Source organism: Gobio gobio (genome assembly GCF_949357685.1).
Source record: "Gobio gobio genome assembly, chromosome: 12".
Classification (NCBI taxonomy): Eukaryota; Metazoa; Chordata; class Actinopteri; order Cypriniformes; family Gobionidae; genus Gobio; species Gobio gobio.
The window spans coordinates 30497233-30519662 of NC_137105.1; the positions used below are offsets into that span (position 1 = coordinate 30497233).

A 22430-nucleotide genomic window follows, 5' to 3' on the forward strand; every position below is an offset into this window, starting at 1 on the left:
AAAAAATCCATGCCATGGGACCTTTAATAGTTTAAAAGCCTACTCATGCGCCAACATTCAGCTCTCTGTGCACATGCATTGGGTGTGTGCGCTCAAGTTGAGAGCATAGATTGTAAGGTTGAGAGCAAGCGCACCCCCGCAGTTTCTCTTGAAGCTAATACGGAAGTGACATAAACTGCAATCCATCGACTGGCCTCTAGGGACAGGCTCCAGAAGGGAGCAGAATCTCATTGAGCCCCATGTTAAAATGCCCAACTTTACAGCAGAATAAAACATGTTTACAGCCTGGTACAAATTGTGGTTTTGGTCTATTCAGCTAATTTTGCCCTTCATGACAACTGTGAGGAGGGTGAATTTTTTTACAACTCATTCGTTTACATTATATAAAGCATTAAAGTTCTGCATAATTAAGAGTGTGGGCACTTTGGGTGACGGTGGATAGCCATTCATCTGCTGTCTGTTAGTCATTGCGTCACTTCAGCTCCGCCCACGTCCCGCCTTTTTGCCCATTTTCTATTATCCGGGAGTGACGCGCAATGACGCACTGCCAAGATGGCAACGGCAAGCTCAAACCTAGCCAAGAAATCTAGACGCACCCTAGCGGCAGAATTTATTTTGCCACGAGTGTAGTCTAGCAACTCTCGGTAGACCTGAGAGCTGGAAAAACCAAACTCTGGTCAGGCCAATCACAGAGCGTGTAGAGTCGATGGGCGGGATTAACATAATGACGGCACGTCACGGCAGAGTTGTGGAGGTTCTGCGTGCTAATCGTAAACAAAGCAGCTGACGAACAGCGGTCTTTTGAATCGGCTTTGGCCGCAACTCTGGAAGACTTGGAGTTAAGTTTTCTTTGAGAAAATAACAAAGGATGGCACTGAAGTCATTCTTAAGAAAAGAAGATATGCTCGAAGTTTTGCCTACCGGATACGGTGAAAGTCTAGCAACTAACGTTAGCTCGGCATCACCTTTTTTTTTGCTCTGGTTGGTTGTGGTTGTCATGGCGCTATCCAATCGCGCGCAGAGGGAATTTGAAAGACAACCGTTTATCCCGCCCCTCGGATTGAGCCCTGTCAATGGTGAGTTTCCATACCCAACATCTAGATGTGGGTCTGGCTTGTTAGGCTAGCTCAACCCTACTTTACGCTTCAAAACTGCTCATCAGAATCCTATGGGTGACGTCACGGACACTACGTCCATATTTTTTTACAGTCTATGGTTGAGAGTGATATGGCTTTAAAACCAATGCATGCAGATGATAATATTTCATGATTATGAAGAACTGCAATGTCACGTGAGCGTGTCCACGGTAGAGATCATAATCAAAGCCAAACAGATGTATCACATTTCAGTTTTTATTTGCATGTTCACTGGTGTTCACAAGTTGTGAAGGCTCCGCCCTCCTGGGGTGAGGGGCAGCACTCATTTACATTTAAAGGAGACACACACAAAAAAGCTAATTTTTCTCAAACCCAAAAATTGTCATTTTCAAAATGGTATATTAAATGCTCTGTTAGGAATTTTTATCTGAAACTTCACAAAACACGCTTTGGGGCCACATGACTTATATTAAATCTTGTAAAGAGGGGCATAATAGGTACCCTTTGATTTAAATTTTAAAATATGTCATTGCAAGTTTCTTTCAGTTAAAACATGCATTTTAGTCTGGGACTAGCTTAAAGGCCCCCTTAAATCAAAATTTAAGTTTTTTAGATTTTAGTACGACTATGTTAGCCTTGAGGTTATGAATAAGCTGGTGTATTCCAAAACAATGACAGAATTCGAATTTAGGAGATATAATATAGCCTATAAATACCTCGGGCACAAGTTTCTGAATCTATAAATTTACTCTCCTGTTTGCAGTCCCCTGCTAAACATGCTGGGAACAACAGATCCACTGCTCAGTTTTGATTAATGTAGTTTTAACACATGGATTTTGTCTTAAGTAAATTTCATCTTTAAATATATTAGGTGGATTGAACAGAGTTTAAGTTGAGACAAAATATTCAAAAATCATGTTATGTTTGCACATTAAATTGAAAAATACCTGTGAAGAGACGACTCCAACTCCTGTGAGGACTTCAGATGACGCAGCTCTGCATCATGCACCCATGCTCAAATTTCTATGTACCCTAATCATTGTTAAACAACATGTATTCTTACTTCACTGAGCTGCATTGTTTGTGCCTTAAATTACATTGATTAATGATACATTGTTGGCTAACTGTGTGCTTTGTACATTTCTGAAATACATAACTTGGACACAGTCTCCTCTGATAACAAATCACTTTAAATTGTAAATGCTTGGATTTTCTGTGAAGCTGCTTTGAAACAATATGTATTGTGAAACGCGCTATACAAATAAATGTGAATTGAATTCAAACAAATCAAATGAAACTAAATAATGACATTCAATCAGAAGACTTAGGCCTATCAGCATTTATAATAATCCAAAATTATAATAAATTAAAGAAAAACATTTGAGATATTTCTGACAAAGCACAGTAGCCTACTCTGCTTAAATACTGTTTACATTGCAAGGTGTTACATTTCAATTCATGTAAAAGTCATTTAAAGCCACATTTTAGACACAGTGTCGTCAATATTATGTGTTTTTTTTCTCTCCAAGCTCCATCAAAATGACTCATGTTTCACGTTTATAATGCAAAAACTTTTAAATATTTTGTCGTGTAGCCTAATGCATTTATAGTGTGAGGTGTACACTGTACACATATTTCAATAATAATAATAAAATGTTTAGGTCAAGGTTTTATAAAATACATTGCGTTGATATTTCGTGCCATCCAAAAATGTGCGCGCTGTGTTATCTTTCCAAGTCTCCATAGCAACCAAAAGACAAACATGGCCAGCGAAAGCCGCACCAAACGAGTCTTTCTCAACAACATCGACTCATACTCGTCCAAATATATCGCGCAGGTAAAAGAGTCTACTGATCGAGTCATTTACACAAAGTACATGAATATAATAAGCGCTGTGGTTTAATGTTGCTTTGTTTAGTTCTTGTCGTCATGTGTCGTCGGAGAGTCTCTCACGGATGGAGAGGAGGACGACAAACACGAACAGGCTTCAGAAGGCGCACATTTTCAGATAGTCGGAACAGTTGCAAATAAAGATGCAAAAAAACAACCTTTTGCACTGGAGGAATACAGGGTTAGTTTATCATTATTATTTCTTTTGTGGTATTGTGGGTAGATTTAGGTCCGGATCTAATCATTTATTTGTAAAAAATGTGATTCACACACACAATAAACTTCTATGATCAGCATAATTTGAATTTCTGAATTAAAATTCATAGTTTTCGGAAGCAAAAAGTAAAAACTTTTGAAGGTGATAGGCTACAACGTGCTTATTGGAGAGAAAAAAAACATTATAGAATGAAATTCTTAAAATAATTAAATTATTTAGTTTTGGCATAATTTTGATTCGAAAATAAGAAATAAACAGTGAAGCATTTAAAGGCATAGTTCACCCAAAAATGTCATCATTTACTCACCTTCAAGTTGTTCCAAACCTGCATGAGTTTCTTTGTTCTGCTGAACACAAAAGAAGATATTTTGAAGAATGTTTTTAACAAAGCAGATTAGAGCAACCATTGACTAACGTTACCATAGAAGGGAAAAATACTATGGTAGTCAATGGTTGCTCTATCTGCTTGGTTACAAACATTCTTCTAAATATCTTCTTTTGTGTTCAGCAGAACAAAGAAACTCATACAGGTTTGGAACAACTTGAGGGTGAGTAAATTATGACATAATTTTAATTTTTGGGTGAACTATACCTTTAAACTTTTGTCCACCAAATCAAAGTCATGTGGTGCAACCAACATGCTGAAGGTGCGTCTCTATCAGCTTTCTAGTTTAGTAGTCAAGGCAGAAGGCATTGGTCAGGGAATCTGCCATTTTAAGGGCTGTCTCAATGCCAAATCCTGCTCCATAAAAAGTCCCACAATGCTCAAAACCATTATCGAGTATCGATGCTCACTGTGTTAAGGAAATTCTGAAGCAGCTCAACACCATGACACAACATAGATGTATTGAAAAAAAAGTTCTTTAATTATAATAAAATCAGCATAAACAAACACTTATAGACAGGTAGTGAACATAATCTAGCTACTATTGAATCTGAAATGTTCAAGAGCCAGGCAGGGTTTTAAAATCATTGAGGTCCCAAATTTTAAGCAGTTAGGGGGGCTTCTGGGGAATGCTCCACCGAGAAAATTAATATTTTTTCTGATCTACATGTGTGCATTTTTAAGACGTTTGAAGGCCAAAAAAAATAAAAAAATAAATAGCTTTCAAAACCACGTCAGTGGGCAGTAGATTATTTGTCAATACCCCCCTAAAGCTGAGCTTTGACTGTAGTCTTTTCATTTTCGTCTGTGTCCATGAAGAAAGTAAACATAGGGTCAACTGATATTTAGCCTATATGTTTTATTAATAATTTTCTTAGACAGGTAAAAATAATTCACAATATGTAGGGGTGAACGGGGCACAACCTAATGTGGGGCTTGTTGTAACACACATGGTTTAAAACGTTCCACAAACTTAGTGTATTTACTAGTTGCCATATCAACCCTATTTAGAGAAAAAAAATGCACCAAAATTTAAATAAAAAGATAGCAAAAGTAAATTTCTGTTTTTTGTGTTTATGAAAAACTAGACAAATATGATATTATTGTAATCTTATATCTGTTATTTAACAGTTGAGATCGTTCTTTAATGCTGATCTAACCAGCAGAAGACATGAACCAGGGTTAAATCCCAGTTGTGCAGACGGGGCATGTTGTCACACTGCGTTACAATGAGCCCATATTAGAACTATGATATTATATTCTACTTTTATGAATTATTTTGAGAAACCATGAGAAAAAGGTGAATAATGAGTCAATGTTCAGAAATTATTAATTATTATGTTTTGAACTATGTTGTATATCTGTATTTTACTATGTTTGTTGTTGTTGTTTTTTTATTGACAAAATATTTTAGTTTTTTTTTCTATTATATCAGGTAACATTTTAAGCTGTCATATGCTCATGTTACAATGTGCCCCACCTATTGGGCATGCTGTCACATTTCACTTCCATTCTTTCGGGGTAAATCAAGAAAAAGGTATACACTGTATTAATGAAACAAAACCACATAATTGTATGTGGAAATTAATGTGGGGAAAAATAAATACTCTTAACCCTAAGTGGATTTACAAAAACTGAGAAAGTCAAAATCAAAAATGTTAGGTTGTGCCCCTCCCCTACACATTCTGCCTAATCTGATGAAATCGGGTTTGTTAATGTTTCTTTTCCCCTCACATTGACAGTTACTAATTATTACATTAGCTACATGAATCACGTGAATTATAAGCCTATTTTTAATTAAAAAAAAATGGCGAAATTAGAAATTTTTGTGGTTGTTAAACTTTTCTATCCTAAAACAGCTGTCAAATATGAAATGTTAAGTTTAGCTACTTACACTCGCACTTTATGTCCGTTTACAGAAGCGTTGAGCTGGAATTCGCGCTCAGCATCTTCTGTGAACGTAAAGCCCGCCTACTTTGATTTGATTAATCTCAAATATAATATTTTGACATTGACGAGCGGTGACAGACCGCTGAGGCAGCTCTGATGAGAAGCTTTTGGTGCTGTGCTATATCCTTGCAGCACTAAAGTAGTGTTAATACTATATTAGGCATTTATTTCACAAAATGTATTATATACACCTCAGAAAAATATCGAGGTCCGGACCTCGGTGACCTCATAGCTGACTACGGCCATGGGTAAATGTAGCAATCAAATGATTTATCTTAATGTCCAAAAATGATTTGAGTGAGTGACATGTAGCTAAGTGTGGGGTCCGATACTCACAATTTGCGCTCTGCATTTCACCCATATAAGTGCGCACACACAGAAGAGAGTATTGAACACACCTAGAGCAGCGGGCAGCCAGGCCCAGGGAGCGGGGAGCAGGGGCCCAGGGAGCAATTGGTCAAGGGCACCTTAGTCGTGGAGCAATGAGAGTGGAAGAGAGCGCTGTTCATTCACTCACATTTCCTGCTGGTACTTGAACCCACGACCTTCGGGTTACAAGTCCAACTCTCTAACCATTAGGCCACAACTGCCCCATTGTTGTCATGTCAGCATGTCGTTATGTTGCCAGAAATAGAGTCTCCCCATGTGTAGTGAGCGAGGGTCTTTATTGTTACGTTTTAAGCAGGGATGAGGAGAATCCAAGTGCAGCAACAGTTTATTCAAAAACGGGATGTCGGGCCAGGCCTGTGTGACAGAAGTGAACCTAGTGACCAAGGTGGAGCCGGCAGAGCAGGGGACCATGGTGTAGAGTAGTTGATCAGGGTGGAGCCGGCAGAGTGGGTAGCCACTAAGGTGGAGCTAACGGGGGAGTTCAGGCACAACTTCCGTGGTCTTGTAAATGAAGACAGGGAGTTCAGGGACGACCTCAAAGAAGACAGTGAGTTCAGGGATGACCTCTGTGATTTTGTCAGGGCAGACAGGGAGTTCAGGGACAACCTCCGTTGACAGGGACAGGGAGTTCAGGGACGACCTTTGTGGCTGTGTCAAAGAAGACAGGGAGTTCAGGGACGACCTCCGTGGTCTTGTCAGGGCAGACAGGGAGTTCAGGGATGACCTTTGTGGCTGTGTCAAAGAGGACAGGGAGTTCAGGGACGACCTCCGTGGTCTGGTCAGAGAAGACAGGGAGTTCAGGGCAGCCTCCGCGATCTTGTCAGGGAAGACTGGGAGTTCAGGGATGACCTCCGTGGTCTTGTCAGGGCAGACAGGGAATTCAGGGACGACCTCCGTGGTCTGGTCAGAGAAGACAGGGAGTTCAGGGCAGCCTCCGCGATCTTGTCAGGGAAGACTGGGAGTTCAGGGATGACCTCCGTGGTCTGGACAAAGAAGACAGGGAGTTCAGGGATGACCTCCGTGGTCTGGACAAAGAAGACAGGGAGTTCAGGGATGACCTCCGTGGTCTTTTCAGGGCAGACAGGGAATTCAGGGACGACCTCCGTGGTCTGGTCAGAGAAGACAGGGAGTTCAGGGATGACCTCCGTGGTCTGGACAAAGAAGACAGGGAGTTCAGGGATGACCTCCGTGGTCTTGTCAGGGCAGACAGGGAGTTCAGGGACGACCACCGCAGTCTGGTCAGAGAAGACAGGGAGTTCAAGGACGACCTCTGTGGTCTGGTCAAAGAAGACAGGGAGTTCAGGGACGACCTTCGTTGACTTGTCTGGGCAGACAGAAACATCAGGTACGAAACTCTGTGGTGTTGTCAGGGCAGGCAGATAGTTCGGGGATGGTCACTGACTCAGGAGGAGCTGTAGATGTGTGTGGCCCAAACATATAAGGTGGCGACTGCCATTACAGGAAGCGGGAGTGCCGCAGTTTCTCCTCTGCAACTCCTACAGTAAACGCAGAGCCAATCTGCTGCAGTGCCAGATTGATATAAAATTCCTGAGTCCAATTAGGTACATGACTGAACTGAACTGAGCAGCTCAGATAGCAGCAACAGTTTATTAGAAAAACATAGACTAAGATAATCGAAAACAGAGACAGGAACATAATGCAAACAGGGGTACCAGAGACGTAATCCAGACAGGGGAAACCAGGAACACAACAGCTTATAAAGAGAGACATGCAAGAACTACGACTGACAACAGAAAACTGAAACACAGGGGTATAAATACACAAGGAACACAAGGGCTAATGATGAACCTGAATAGATGATAATTTACTATGGAAACTAATGAGGGTAACTACGGAGACAAACTAGGCAACAAGAAAAACAGGAACTAAACACAGGAAGAGAACAGGGAAAATGTGCACAGAAAATAAGAGCCCATATGACAACATCGTAGAACACAAACCCAGGGAACAGGTTACACATATACACTCTAAAAAAAAAGTCTCGTAATCATAAGGGAACCTTTTTTAGTGCTATATAGCACCAATTTTGGTGCTTCAGTGGTTCTTCAGAGGTGCTATATAGCACCTTAGTCAAAGAACCGGTGAAGAACCTCTGAAGAACCGGTGAAGAACCTCTGAAGAACCGCTGAAGAACCACTGAAGCACCAAAAATGGTGCTATATAGCACTAAAAAAGGTTCCCCTATGATTACGAGCCAATAACTATTTTTGGTGCCATATAGAACCTTTTTTTTTTTAGAGTGTAGTGCCTGAATTCATGTACACAATATATTGATTCACGAGCTAGGGAGATGATTGAAATACACCCAAAGAAAAATCATAGATGACCCCTGTGCGTCAAGGTCAATAAGTCTCATAAAACAAGGACATTTTTTCAAGTCTCAGATGTGTCTTAAAACTTTGCAAGCTGGCTATCTAGAGCATTTTTGAGCATCTTGTTTCATCATATTTCAGTCTGTGAGTCGAGAGGAGCTCCTGAAGTGTCTGATGCAGTGTGATGTTATTGTGTATAATATCACTGAACACACTGATCTCATATATGAGGCAACATGGGCCATTTCAGGTAACAATTCCTCAGATTTCCAGACTATTTATTTAGGCTGCATCTCAAAACAGAGTGAGGCATGTTCAGATGACCAACATTCTGCGTCATTATGCAGCTCACTACGTTTTAGGATACAGCCTTAATGCCATTTAATTTCTTTTCAGTTTCTTTCTTTATTCATACCAATCTATCAAACTGTGTATTCAATCTGAATTTCCTATAGCTCTGCACTCTGAAATTGAACATTTTGGGTCTTCAAAAATATTTATCCTGCTGTCAACAATCATGACGTGGGCAATGACCAAACCAGCTGATCCTGTGAGTGTTGCCTTTAAATATTTATATCATGCAGTTTTTCTTCAATTTGTATTGAAGCTTCTTTCCACCATGGAATTAAAAAATAAAGAAGGTAATTGTGACTTTTTGTCTTAAAATTCTGACTTTTTTTAAAAAAAATTGCAATTGCGAATAGGCTATACATCTTGCAATTCTGAGTTGTGAGATATAAACTTGCAATTGCAAGTGTACAAAGTCAGAATTGTGAGTTTATATCTTGCAGTTGAGATTTTTTTTTTTTTCAGAATTAGGAGACAAACTTACAATTGCGAGTTATAAAGTCAGAATTGCATTTTATGATTAGCAATTTTTGGAAAAAAAGTCAGAATTTTGTGATTTTATATCCTACAAATCTGACTTTTTTCCAAAAAATGTGACATATAAACTCACAAAGTCTGGATTGTGAGCTGACAATTGCGAGTTTATACTTCACAACTCACAATTGTGAGTTCTGTCAAAGTTTTGAGAAAAAAGTCACAATTGCAGCATATAAACTTGCAAGTCAGAGTTGTCAGTTTATATCTTGCAGACTTTTTTCCACAGAATTATGAGACATAAACTAGTCAAATGCGAGTTACAAAGACAGAATTGCGAGATATAAACTCTAAAATCTGAAGAAAAAAATATATACTTGTGTGACGTAAACACAATTGCAAGGAAAAGTAAGAATTGTGAAATTCACAATTAACTTATTTATTTGGCGGAAACAAGCTTCCATAAATTTGAGACCACATTAAAAAAAAAAACTTTTTTTTTGACAATTGTAAAAAATAATAATAATAATAATATGAAATAAATACACATTTTAAAATGTACACATTTCTATTTTCACTTAGTTTTTCCTTATGTTTATATTATCAGTTAGATTGTGCTGTACATTGCAGTGACCTTAAACAGACCAGACTTTACTTTTGCTACTTTTTCTGCTTTTATCTTAAGGATGATCCTGACATTCCCTTGACTGAAGACGACTACAAAAGAAGAAGGCCACATCCAAACTTTAAAGAACACACAAGCACAGAGAAACTTGTGCTTAAACTGGGGAAGACTGTAATGATCAATCCAGAATCCGGCCTAATACATTTCAAATAATTTATTATATGAAACCAGTTTAATTACTTAACATATGAAACAAACTTCCAGTATTTTTCTTTCAGAAAAAGTCAAAGCTGTCTACTTATGTTGTAACATCTGGGCTGCAGTATGGAATGGGCGAGAACTTGTTTCACTTCTTCTTTAAAGTACAGTATCAGAGCATCATAATTGTCAATATGAATTTATAACCACATTTTGTTGCCTAACTTGTTCACTTTCCCCCCAGACAGCTTGGCTCGGAGAGCTTAGCAGCATTCCTGTTTTTGGACCTGGGACAAACATCATTCCTGCCATTCACATCCATGACCTTGCAAGGTTTGAGAAACTGCAGTTAGGCCATTTTCTCAGACGTTGAATGGTGTTTTGTTTAACTTTTTAATTTCATTCTCATCTCATATTTTTGTCATCATTTGTCATTTCAGAGTGGTGCAAAACATCATCGATCTCAAACCAAAAACACACTACTTCATCGCTGTGGATGATTCCAAGAACACTTTTGAAGATATTGTGAAAGTATTAAATCATTACACACTTCATGACGTACTGACTGTAATGCTCACACTTTAGTTTTGCAATAGAGTCGTGCAGCTATGACGTCAGAACCCGGAAGATTAATTTGCCGTTGGTTCCTTTTAGAATTTCCTATTGGATTTTATTATAGAGTTTTTCGATTTATGTGTAAAATAAAGCCTGTAGTAAACATGACTTAACTATACTAAATTACACACACCTATAGCGAAAACACGAATTTTGAAGCAATTATGTTCATTTTTGAAAACGTACGTTTTTAATAAGTAACAAGATAAGACCGCTTGGGGTGTGAGAGTGTGCTGTGTACGTTGTAGAACAGAACATCACAGTATCGTCAAGTTATTTTTACCACGGGCATTATTTTACAAATAAATCGAAAAGCCCTATTGTAAAATCCCATAGGAAAATCTTGAAGAAATCAGCAGCAAATTAGTATTCCGAGGTCTGATGTCATACCTGCACTCTATGAGAAAACAACACTAAAAATCATTAGTAAACACACTGCTGTCTATTTCCTTAGGCCATTGCCTCTGCCCTGGGTTCTGGACAAATAGAAAAAGTCCCAAAGGAGGATGCCAATGGCACAAAGGCAATTACGGTAGGCTGTTTTAGCTGAACACACATTTTTGCCATGTCATAAGGAAGGAAATATATCACATTGTTGTGTATTTTCACAGAAAACTGACCTGCTTTACCTCAGTATCCACCTTCAGACTGAGTCTGTTTTCTTAAAGGACAGATTGAACCTCTGCTGGGATTATGAATCTGGAATAGTTGATAACATATCTCGTGTGGTGGAGGAATACAAACAGACAAGGCAACTGTTGGTAAGCTTTTATAACACTGGTTGATAAAGGCTTGCGCCTAGTGTAAGAATAAGAATTTATGTCATAAATAATATATATATTATATATTATATATAATAATTCTCATATGACCTCTGTGATAATCCCTGATAATTCTCTTCTCATATATATATATATTCTTGGCAATATATGGCAATCACTTGGCATTTTCTGTAATAATTTGAAGACATTTCTACATTTCTATGTTTACATGCTTACATGCTACTATTTTTTTGCATTTAATTCCTTCAGCCAATAAAAATCTGTCTTCTTGGGCCCCCTGCTGTTGGCAAAAGCTCAGTTGCAGCAAAGTTGTGCAGATATTACAAACTTCATCATATTAATGTCAATGAAGCCATCAATGAGAAAGTCAAACAACTGGTGAGTGAGGACTACATAACAGCTTCTTTTTTTATTGGTATTTTAACAATGTCTACAGCAATTAAGAACAATTGTTGTGTTGCATACAAACCATAAATAAACTAAAATAAATAAATACATTTAAAAAAGGAAAATTTTGAAAATGAAATAGAAATATATACACTGTGTGCAGAATTATTAGGCACGTTGATTTTCTGATCATATTTTTTTCCAGGCACATTTGACCAATTCCAAATCGCATTAAACTGAATAAATACTATTAATTTTGTATTTAATCATTTATAAGTGATATATAATTGTTCACGAAGGCTGGAAATGAAAAACACCTTATATTCAGGTGTGCAGAATTATTAGGCATGTTTTCTTTTACAGATAAAATGAGCCAAAAAAGAGATTTAACTCAGACTGAAAAGTAACAAATTATTAAATGCCCATGAGAAGGATGCAATACTAATGCAATACTAGACATTGCAGTTAATGCATGACCATTGGACAGTGAAATGCTCATTGGGTCAGCAGGGTCAGACAAAAACAGGTGGCGAAGAAAAGACACCTGTTAACTGCAAAATAATTAAGAATTAAGTGTGAAACCACCAGGAACCCTTTAGTCTCCAGCACCACCATTTTACAGAGCTGCAACCTACCTGGAGTCTCCAGAAGTGCAAGGTGTCAGGATCAAATGACCCCCACTAAATAAGAATCACAAGCTGAGTTTTGGGAGTTCTAAGAAGTTTGAAGCAAGAAGTTTTGGGAGTTCATTTTAGTCCATCCTGAAGTCCGTTTTGCAGAGATGGACTAAAAATTAACTCCCAAAACGTACTGCCAGATTCTGGAAGATGAATTCTTCAAACAGTGGTGCAAGAGGATATAGTGCTGGTCCTTCAAGAGTCACTCTCAACCTATCTGTCCATAAAGCCTATAAAAAAACAGTCTTCATGTATTTTACAACACTTCAGCTTGTGATTCTTATTTAGTGGGGGTCATTTTTTAGGATTCTTTACCTAACTTAAGTCTCTGAGATCCTGACACCTTGCACTTCTGGAGACTCCAGGTAGGTTGCAGCTCTGGAAAATGATGGCGCTGGAGACTAAAGGGTTCCTGATGGTTTCAAACTTAATTCTTCACCTTAATTCTTCACACTTAATTCTTCACCTTAATTCTTAATTCTTTTGCAGTTAACAGGTGTATTTTCTCCGCCACATGTTTTTGTCTGACCCTGCTGACCCAACGAGCATTTCACTGTCCAATGGTCACGCCTTAACTGCAATGTCTAGTATTGCATTAGTATTGCATCCTTCTCATGGGCATTTAATCATTTTTGACTTTTCAGTCTGAGTTAAATCTCTTTTTTGGCTCAATTTATCTGTAAAAGAAAACATGCCTAATAAACACCTGAATATAAGGTGTTTTTCATTTCCAGCCTTCATGAACAATTATATATCACTTATACATTATTAAATACTAAATTAATAGTAGTTATTAGGATTACTGTGGTTTGGAATTGGTCAAATGTGCCAGGAAAAAAAATATGATCAGAAAATCAACGTGCCTAATAATTCTGCACACAGTGTATGTACAATATGTTAATTATAACCAGTGTTGGGGAAAGTTACTTTTAAAAGTAATGTGTTACAATATTGCTACCCCCTAACAAGTAACTAATTGCATTACTTAGTTACTTTTGCATTACTTTTTCTTACCTGGGCTGTGCTTGGTTTATAACAACAAACCCCCCAAAAGTTCTAATTTTGGCAAGTGTACAGTGGGGTCCAAAGGTCGAGGACCTTATATTGTACACAAAATCCTGGAAATAAACAGACAGTTTTAGGATTTTGAACAAAGTAAAACTTTTTACTTTTTTAATATTGTTTTACTGATAGCATATTGTATAAAGAGTAATATATTTTAAAAAGTATAAAATAGAAGCATTTTCATTAACAGTCTCAAACTTTTTGGCCCCAGTGTATATGAAGCTGTCTTTTGAATGTACAGTATGTGTTCTTCAGGAGGAACTGCTTGGGAGAAGTGAGAAGACAAAGGAGAATGAGGAAATGCTCATTGGTGCTGAAGAGCAGCTTACAACTCTAAAGAACAACATGCTTCAGAATGATGGTATGCATTGAATGACGCTTCGACACGATCCTATATAGTTTTATGTATCTAGAAATATGATTGCAAAATTGTAACAGACCTGATATACGTGTTACTTAATGCAATTTTGATTATGTTTTCTCACAGGCCAGTTGGATGAGCAGCATGTGAGGCATATCATAAGGGAGAAGCTAAACTCAATTTCTTGCAGAAATCAAGGATTTGTTCTGGATGGATACCCAAATACCTATACACAGGCTAAAGAGCTTTTCCATGGTCAGCTGTCTTCCTTTTAAACAAAAAAAACTAAATGGAAATGTTATAAACCTAAATTAACCTAGAATGTTTTCCAGATGCAGACATGGAAGTACAAGATACCAGATCTACAATACCTCAATATAGCAAAGTGTTGATTCCAGGTTAGTCATTTCAGAACATACGTACAGATATATTTCATTACTTTTGCTTGTAAAGACGTTTAATTGCATGATGCAGCCTTCAAACATCTTAGTAATATCACAATAATTTAATGTTTGTTAATGTTCATGCAATAATAATGACTTTTCAAGTAACGAGTAAAGTAATTATTGAGGCTGTCTACACTGGACGTGACAAAGCGACCGTTGCAAAACCATAGTTGTGTCCCAAATGACGTACTATACACTATGCACTTATTCACTATGTACTTATGTACTCAACCATGTAGTGTATGAATATAATGGGTGCGTCTCAATCAGCTCCCTAGTTCAGTAGTCAGGGCACTGATCAGGGAGTCGGCCTGTCTCAATCACAGAATCCTTCCAGTGCACTGAAACCCTAAAAAGTCCCACAATGCACCCCAAAACCCAGGGTGCATTGATTAACGGAAGTTCTGAAGTGGAAAACTTAAATCACGTGAGCCGACTCCCTGCTATACATTGTTCATGCAATAAAAGAGATTTGGTAAAAATACTTATACAACAGAAAATAATTATTACACGTGTACATTTTTCTTATTGAATATCCTGTTTCACCCAGAAATACAAGAAGCAGGATTTCAAAAGTTTGAGTTTTACTGTTTAAAAATTTAAAAAAAAAATTCCACAATGACGCAATAGTTGACTGATGGACTAAAAAAGACAAAAAAATTCAGCTTTGCATCTCAGGAATAAGTGACACTTTAAATTTTTTAATCAGAAATATTAATATTATTAAATAACGTTTTTACTGTATTATTAATATTGAATAAATTCAGATTTGGGGAGCATAAGAGACTTCTTTCAAAAACAAAATATCTTACTGACCCGTGTGTGTCACATTACAGAAATAAAACTGGGTTGGCGAATACTTTGTATCAAGTTAACAACCATTGGCTTTTTCCTTCAGAGTTCGTCTTCTCACTGGACGCCACTGATGAATTTCTTAAAGAGCGTGTTCGGAGTCTTCCACAGAATGTGGCAGAGGAAATGCACTACACTCAAGACGAGTTTACAGAGAGTCTTGCCAAATTCAGGGAGACTTTGGCAGAAGACGAGTCTGTGCTTGACTATTTCGATGAACTGGAAATCCACCCCGAATACATTGGTTAAAATCCTTCTCTTAAAATTATCACTTATTTTTATGCTTATATAAGAAAATGGCACTCCATCAAATTGTTAAATGAATTGATAGATAAGCTGATTGTTATGAACCAGGGTGGTATTGTTATTAAGAATAGTGTTTTCATGATGTCATTCTCAGACTGTGAGAATGTGGCCACGGTGGAGAAAATTATTGAGACAGTGGGGCAGCCGATGAACTACGGTCTGAGTCCAGAGGAAATGGAGGAGGAGAGGAAAAGGAAAGAAGCTGAATGGCACCAGCAGCTGAAACAGGAGGAAGTTGGGAAGGAATTCAGGAAAATGGTGGAGAATGATAAAATGGCAGCTCTTTTGGAGGAATGGGTAAATTTGACCTAATGTTCAAACAAAACTTCAATCCTTTCCACTAACACCATGTCTACACCGTATGTGACAGTTGTTGTAAAGCAACAGTTGCAAATCCTTTTGTTCTTTGTGTGAGTGCGTCAGAAACGGAACGGTGCATCGGTTTAATTTCAGAGATTTGTTGTGTTGCATCGCGCTGCAACAGATTATTGAGGCTGTCTACACTGGACGCGACAAAGCGACCATTGCAAAACCATAGTTGTGTCCCAAATGACATACTATACACTATGCACTTATTCACTATGTACTCAACCATGTAGTGTATGAATATAATGGGTGTGTCTCAAACAGCTCTCTAGTTCAGTAGTCAGGGCACTGATCAGGGAGTCGGCCTGTCTCAATCACAGAATCCTTCCAGTGCACTGAAACATTCGCTACCTAATAAGTCCCACAATGCACCACAAAACCCAGGGTGCATCGATGCTCACTATGTTCCCTTAACGGAAGTTCTGAAGTGCGAAACTTAAATCACGTGAGCCAACTCACTACACGACCAACACGCGATATATGTTTTTAAAAATAGAAACCATTTTTATTATATTTTAGTATAAACATATATCATTACACAGGTAATGAACACAATCTAGCTTACATTTATAATTTATTTTACGGCTGAAAATGTGCACATATATGTAACAAGCAAAGTTTTTATCATAATGTATTTTAAAAAACATTGCAAGTAATGTCAGTGTAAAGCTTGGAACAAACTTTGCAAGAACAAAGAAATTTGTTCATTTTCTCGAGGTGGCAAGAACAAGAACAAAGTTCGTTCTGGCCAGGACATTACATACTTCACGAGAAAAGCAGGTGCAGAACATCTCCGTTTCTCCGCATTAACCCCATTAACCAAAAAGTTCTGCTCAGACGATGTGTCGAGAACGAGCTGCGAGAACTCCCAAACCAGGGCTCCGAGAACAAAATGACGTCATTTTGTTCTCGCAGCCCTGGGAGCGAGAACTTTTTTCTCTGTTCTTGCGGAGTATGTAGCGGCCTTAACAGTTCATTGTGTGTGGACTTGGTTTTCTGTTTTCACCATCACCCTACCTGAGTTAGCTCGTTTATTTGTCACCATGGTTTCTGATTTGATTATTCAGTGTTTTCAGCTGTTGCCTAATTAGTTCTCTTTGTTTTCTTCCAGTGTATATATCTGTCTGTGTTTCAGTCTTCTGTTGTCGGTTCTCGTTAATGTAAGTCTTCCGTGGGGTTATGTTGTGTGTACCTGCCTGTTCGAGTCATTAAACTCCTTTTTGCACTACATACTCCTACCATCGTCTTCCTACATGCACACAGCCGTGACAGAAGAACCGACCACAGAACATGGATTATGCAGTAATGTTCGCTGCTTTAGCCCGGGAAGGACATTCTCTTCTGGAGTATGCTATTCGTTTTTGCACACTAGCCCAACGGACTGCTTTCGATGATGGGACTTTAAAATCATTATTCTGGATTGGGGCTAATTACTACCAGCCATGTGAGTTACCAGACATGACAGAGGGGACATGGAGGGAGGCCATTCTCCACTGTCTGAAACATATGTATCCCCAATCCACAACCTTGCCCGCATCTTCAACCCCAGAACCCAACCCACCACCACCACCCTGTGACACGGAGCCAGAGTCCCTGACAGACGGAGTGCCAGTGCCTGCCGCAATGGAGCTGCAGACGCAAGGAGAAGCGGACGTGCACATCATCGCACAGGAGCCAGAGCCCTTGTCATCAAATCTGGAGTACGAGCCCATGACAGAGGAGAGATTAGTGGAATTTGGGGGAATATAGGAGTTCCCTGTCCACAACCTCGCCACAGTGTCTGAGTGCATACTGGACTGGGAGACGTTTGTCGCACCCTCCCTCCCTCTTCCATCACCACTTCTAGTTCCAGCCCAGTCTTTGTCATCTCCTGTCTACCATGTTGTTCACCCTTCACCTCCTCACTGCGTCAGGGATTCACCTGGGGCTTTCAATGAGCCATCATTGACTGGGCTTGGGATTTCCCTGGCTCCGCCTCTGGCCGCTGTCCCCACCACATCAGCTCGGCCTGTCGCCCTAGCTCCTCCACTGCCACTCCTCTCTCCCTCGGTTCCACCGTCGACCATCGGGCCTGCGTCATCACCAGGCTCCCTCGACCTGCCAACTTCGCCTGGGTCGGACATCACCATAGCCAGCTATGAGATCTCCGAGGTCCGGACCTTTGTATTTTTCCGAGCAGTAGGCTGCATAGCTAATAAATGTTGTGAAATAATTGACCACCAATAGAGTGCTTTATGTACACAGAAGCTGCTGCGGGAGTCACGCGACGCTTCAGTAAACGGTGTGAGATGTAGGCTAAGTATAGCTAAACTAAACATTTCATATTTGACAGCTGTTTTAGGATAGAAATGTTAAACAAGGAAAAGACTATCAGCCAGAGCTCAGCTTTAGGAGGGGAAGAGAGAGGGCAAGAGAAGGAGACTGAGAGAAAAAGAAAGAGTAATGGAAATGAGAATGAGAGAGTGATTAAATGAGGAGAGAGCAGGTATGACCAGTGTTGCCAACGCTCGCAAGACAAATAAGCAACCACAGCTTCAAAAACAAGCCCAATATTATTATATTATTTATTATCATCAATATCATTTATTATCAATTATTTTTTATCAATAAATGAGCCTGCAACATATTAAACTGAAACCTCTCTGAGTTTGAAAACAGATGTGATTTTACAAAAATCATCAAATTGCAAAATATCCTCCGACTAACTCCGAGTTAGTGCACACATAGGTGCAGAGTAGTGAACACGCACTGCAAACCGTGAAAAAGACAAGCCCTGCATCTCAATGTGCATATACTATCTGCCCTAAATAGTATTGAAAATTACTAATGTCACATGCTATTCAGGATGGATAGTATGCACATTGGGATGCATGCAAGCACTAAGGGAGTGCTGCAATATAGCCACATATTTATAATAAAATAATTTGGAACCATACCTACTGTTAGTATACTTGTTTTATTTTTATTATAGCCTGTAATGATAAATATGTTACACAAATATTAAAAAAATTAAATGAGGTGCCTGTCCTCCCTGTTTCCTCTCCATCTCTGTGCATCTCTCCTGGTGGCATTGTTTGTGGAAATTTATACGTCTATTTACGTCTACTAACTATCATTACGTGAATTTATAACGTCACATGCCTGCACGTTGAACGCAATTTTTCTTCAATGAGGGGGAGAAGGAGGCGGGATGTGAGGTCAAATTACTACAGCACTTGTATCATTGCACTGATTGGCTATTAGCTGAGAGAAGACAGTGTCAGTCAATGTATTGGACAAAACAGCGACCATAAATGTAAAGAAACGAAGTTGCTTGTCATATTTTCCTAACAAGCAACCACATTTTTTAAAATAAGCCCAAAAAACTGCAACACGTGAATTTTTTTTACACGACCTGCCATAAAAAGAAGCCCAAAGTCGCTTGTTATACGCAGACTTGGCAACTATGGGTATATGACAGATAATCTACTGCCCACTAACATGGTTTCGAAAGCTATTTATTATTACATTTTAGCCTTCAAACATCTTAAAATGCACATATATAGATCAGAGAAATCAAAATTTTCTTGGGGGACCATGCCCCCCAAACCCCCCAAAATACCTCTTATTTGGGACCTCACAGGTCTTAAAACTCCTTAAGGCAGTTGTATATACTCCAAAGTTGTTGGTTTTTCTGGAAACCGGTTTACTTTGACCTCATATCTGGAGTTAATGCATTTATGCTGTTAATGTGTTGCAGCCTGGAATATTTATATATAAGGCCTTTTGAATATTAAAATGGAAAATTCAGACAGTATATACTCATTGTATCTCTGTGCTTTGAAGATTTCGTTTTTGAAAAATACTAATTGTTTCTGTGGTAGAAAACGTTGTGGCACTAAGATCAGCTACTATGGGGGCCCTTGGGTTTGTCATAGCCCCAGGGCCCTACATGTTCTTAATCCGGGCCTGATCACCAGCATGCCGCTATGCTCAGGCTCTCCACCCCTGCGGCTCAGTCTGGCTCTGCCCTCCCTCCGGCTCCACGTCAGTCCTCAGTCACGCCGGTTCCACCGCAGCCCTCTGGGTCTCCAGTTCCACCTCAGGGGGTCGTCTGGACAGCTCCGTCGCGGCCTCCGATGCCCATGGCGTCGCACAGATCCATCAACTCTTCGTCTGCGCCCAGGACTCTTTCCCCATCGGCAACATCTCCGTCGTCCGTCCCCATGGCTGCGTTGATTGCTGTACCACCATGGCTGCTCCCTCCGGCAATGCCGCCATGGCGTGCTACCTGGCTGGGCATCTGGGTTTCATCCGGTCTCTGTCACCATGGTTTCTGATTTGATTAGTCATTGTTTTCAGCTGTTGCCTAATTAGTTAACTCCTAACTCTTTGTTTTCTTCCAGTATACTGTATATCTGCCTATGTATCAGTCTTCTGTTGTCGGTTCTCGTTAATGTAAGTCTTCCATGGTGTTATGTTGTGTGTACCTGCCTGTTCGAGTCATTAAACTCCTTTTTGCACTACATACTCCTACCTGCGCACAGCCGTGACCGTCAGAAAGATCTCAGTACTGCTGTTGTTCATACCAGTAGTGATGTTGTTCAATGAGGACATTGTCACGTCACTGGAAATAGAGTCATCAGTGTCCAAATGTGTAGGGACCAGTGTCCTTTATTGTCTTTACCAGTGCCCGAATTCATGAACACGATTTACTGATTCACGAGCTAGGGAGCGGATTGAGACACACCCATGGTTATTATGTCATTTAACATTGCAGCCCCTCCCTCTTCGCTGAGGGAGGGGCTGCAATGTTTTTTTGTTGTTGTGTGAATGAAGTGCGTTATCTGAGTATTTAAAGTGCACTTTTTCTTTTTGGAATTTTCAGTGCAAATTTTCACTACTCACTTTTTCTACTACAAAATGTCATAATAGTGCACAAGTACATGCACTGGGACACCTAATTTGTTCTTCATGTCAGAAGTAGCGCAAGCGCTTTAAGTACGTCAGAAATAGAACGGGCCTCTCTTTACTGTCTGAGATTTTACGTGTTGTGCCGGGCCGCATACAGTGTAGACAGCATCACTGATTATAATGGATTCTACTTTCTATTGCCATTATAATGGGTTTTATTAGAGTCGTGCTGTGCCGCTCGCATCTGGTGTAGACACGGTGTAACACCCCAGGTGAACCACAAATGGACATTTTCCCTAGAGAAATATCACCGTTTTCTCCTATAATACTTATTAATTGGCTGAAATACAATATTAATTGTGAAATACAATACTTGATGGCTACACATTTTATAACCGCTTCAAAGGACAATGTGCACAACAGTTTGGGATCAGTAAGATTTTTAAATGTTTTTAAAAGTATTTTCTTATGCTCACCACTATGAAAATACAGTAAAAACAGATATTACAAAATATTACAATTTAATATAAATGTTTATACTTAAATATATTTAAAAATTTAATTTAAAGCTGAATTTTCAGCATCATTACTCCAGTCTTCAGTATCACATGATCCTTCAGAAATCATTTGGTGCTCAAGTAACATTTTTTTATTATCAAAATAATTTAAAAAATTGTAACATTTGTGGAAACCCTGATAAAAAAATTTAAGACAATTCTAAAGAACAGCATTTATGTGAAATATAATTTTTGTAACAATGTATTTTATGTTTAGTTTTATTTGGTTAATTTCCTTTTTCCTGTTTCTAGTTTTGAAGTCCTGTTTGTAGACAGTTTGTAGTTTTCTAGTCTCTGTAATTAGCCCGTATGTCTCTCACCTATGTCTGATTACCTTGTTTAGTTGCCTAGTGTATTTATTAAATAAAACTAAACATAAAAGTTCAAATGAGAGACATGACTTTTACTGCCCCCAAACATTTGAACAGTAGTGTGTGAATGAGCACCAGAAGCATTATCTTTCCCTTGGAACGACTACATTGTTCAGCTTGTGGATGTGTATTTGCAGAACAGGAACCTGGCCGAGGTGAAGAAGCAGGAACATGAGCTATTAGAGACACAATCTGTCCCTATGAGACACTACTTGATGAAATACGTCATGCCCACCGTCATACAAGGACTGGTGGACTGCTGTAAGGTCAAGCCTGATGACCCTGTGGACTTTTTGGTAACACTTGTCTTATGGTATTCATATCAAGTGTTTTATCTAACAACAAATTATTTAAATTTAATTGGTGTCATATTCTCTTTACTCCTTTTCAGGCTGAATACCTCTTCAGGAACAATTCAGATGATTAGCTCATTCTGTTGTATGCCTAATAAATAACAATACATTTAAAATAAACAAGTGGCATTAAAAGTGTGTGCTGTCTTTTTGTTTAAAACAAGTGCTAGTTATAGATTTACAAAACCTTCACAAGGGGCCAAATCACATGATGAGCCTTGCTTTGTAATTTGACCAAGTTATTAAGTTAAATTTATATGGTGCATTTCCGTGCTTAAGGCACTAAATCGGCATGAAATGGATGTTGCGATAGTCTTTTCTTTCCTATTGTGACACATCCAAGTGAAACGGCTACTCAAACGAAAAAAATGTGGGGCAGGATTTTGTCCTTGGGGAGTTGATTGGATGGTTGTGGTGGTTGTTCTTCTTCTTCTATTGATTTTATTAGCGGTTGGCAAAAAACTTACGGGTGCATTATCCCCGCCCACTCAT

At 38.9% G+C, this 22430-nt stretch overlaps 1 protein-coding gene across 1 annotated transcript; it reads left to right on the forward strand.

Moving 5' to 3' along the window:
• Nucleotides 1-1724: 1724 nt before the first annotated feature.
• Nucleotides 1725-22012, forward strand: ak7a (adenylate kinase 7a; the record flags this gene model as incomplete). Its single annotated transcript, XM_079830759.1, has 19 exons — nucleotides 1725-1738; nucleotides 2835-2934; nucleotides 3016-3168; nucleotides 8404-8512; nucleotides 8718-8812; nucleotides 9770-9880; nucleotides 9988-10071; nucleotides 10152-10240; nucleotides 10348-10438; nucleotides 10977-11054; nucleotides 11134-11283; nucleotides 11554-11682; nucleotides 13689-13794; nucleotides 13921-14049; nucleotides 14127-14192; nucleotides 15139-15336; nucleotides 15493-15695; nucleotides 21723-21881; nucleotides 21977-22012. 19 exons carry the CDS (start codon nucleotides 1725-1727, stop codon nucleotides 22010-22012), a joined length of 2100 nt encoding a protein of 699 aa, XP_079686885.1.
• Between the last annotated feature and the right edge of the window lie 418 nt (nucleotides 22013-22430).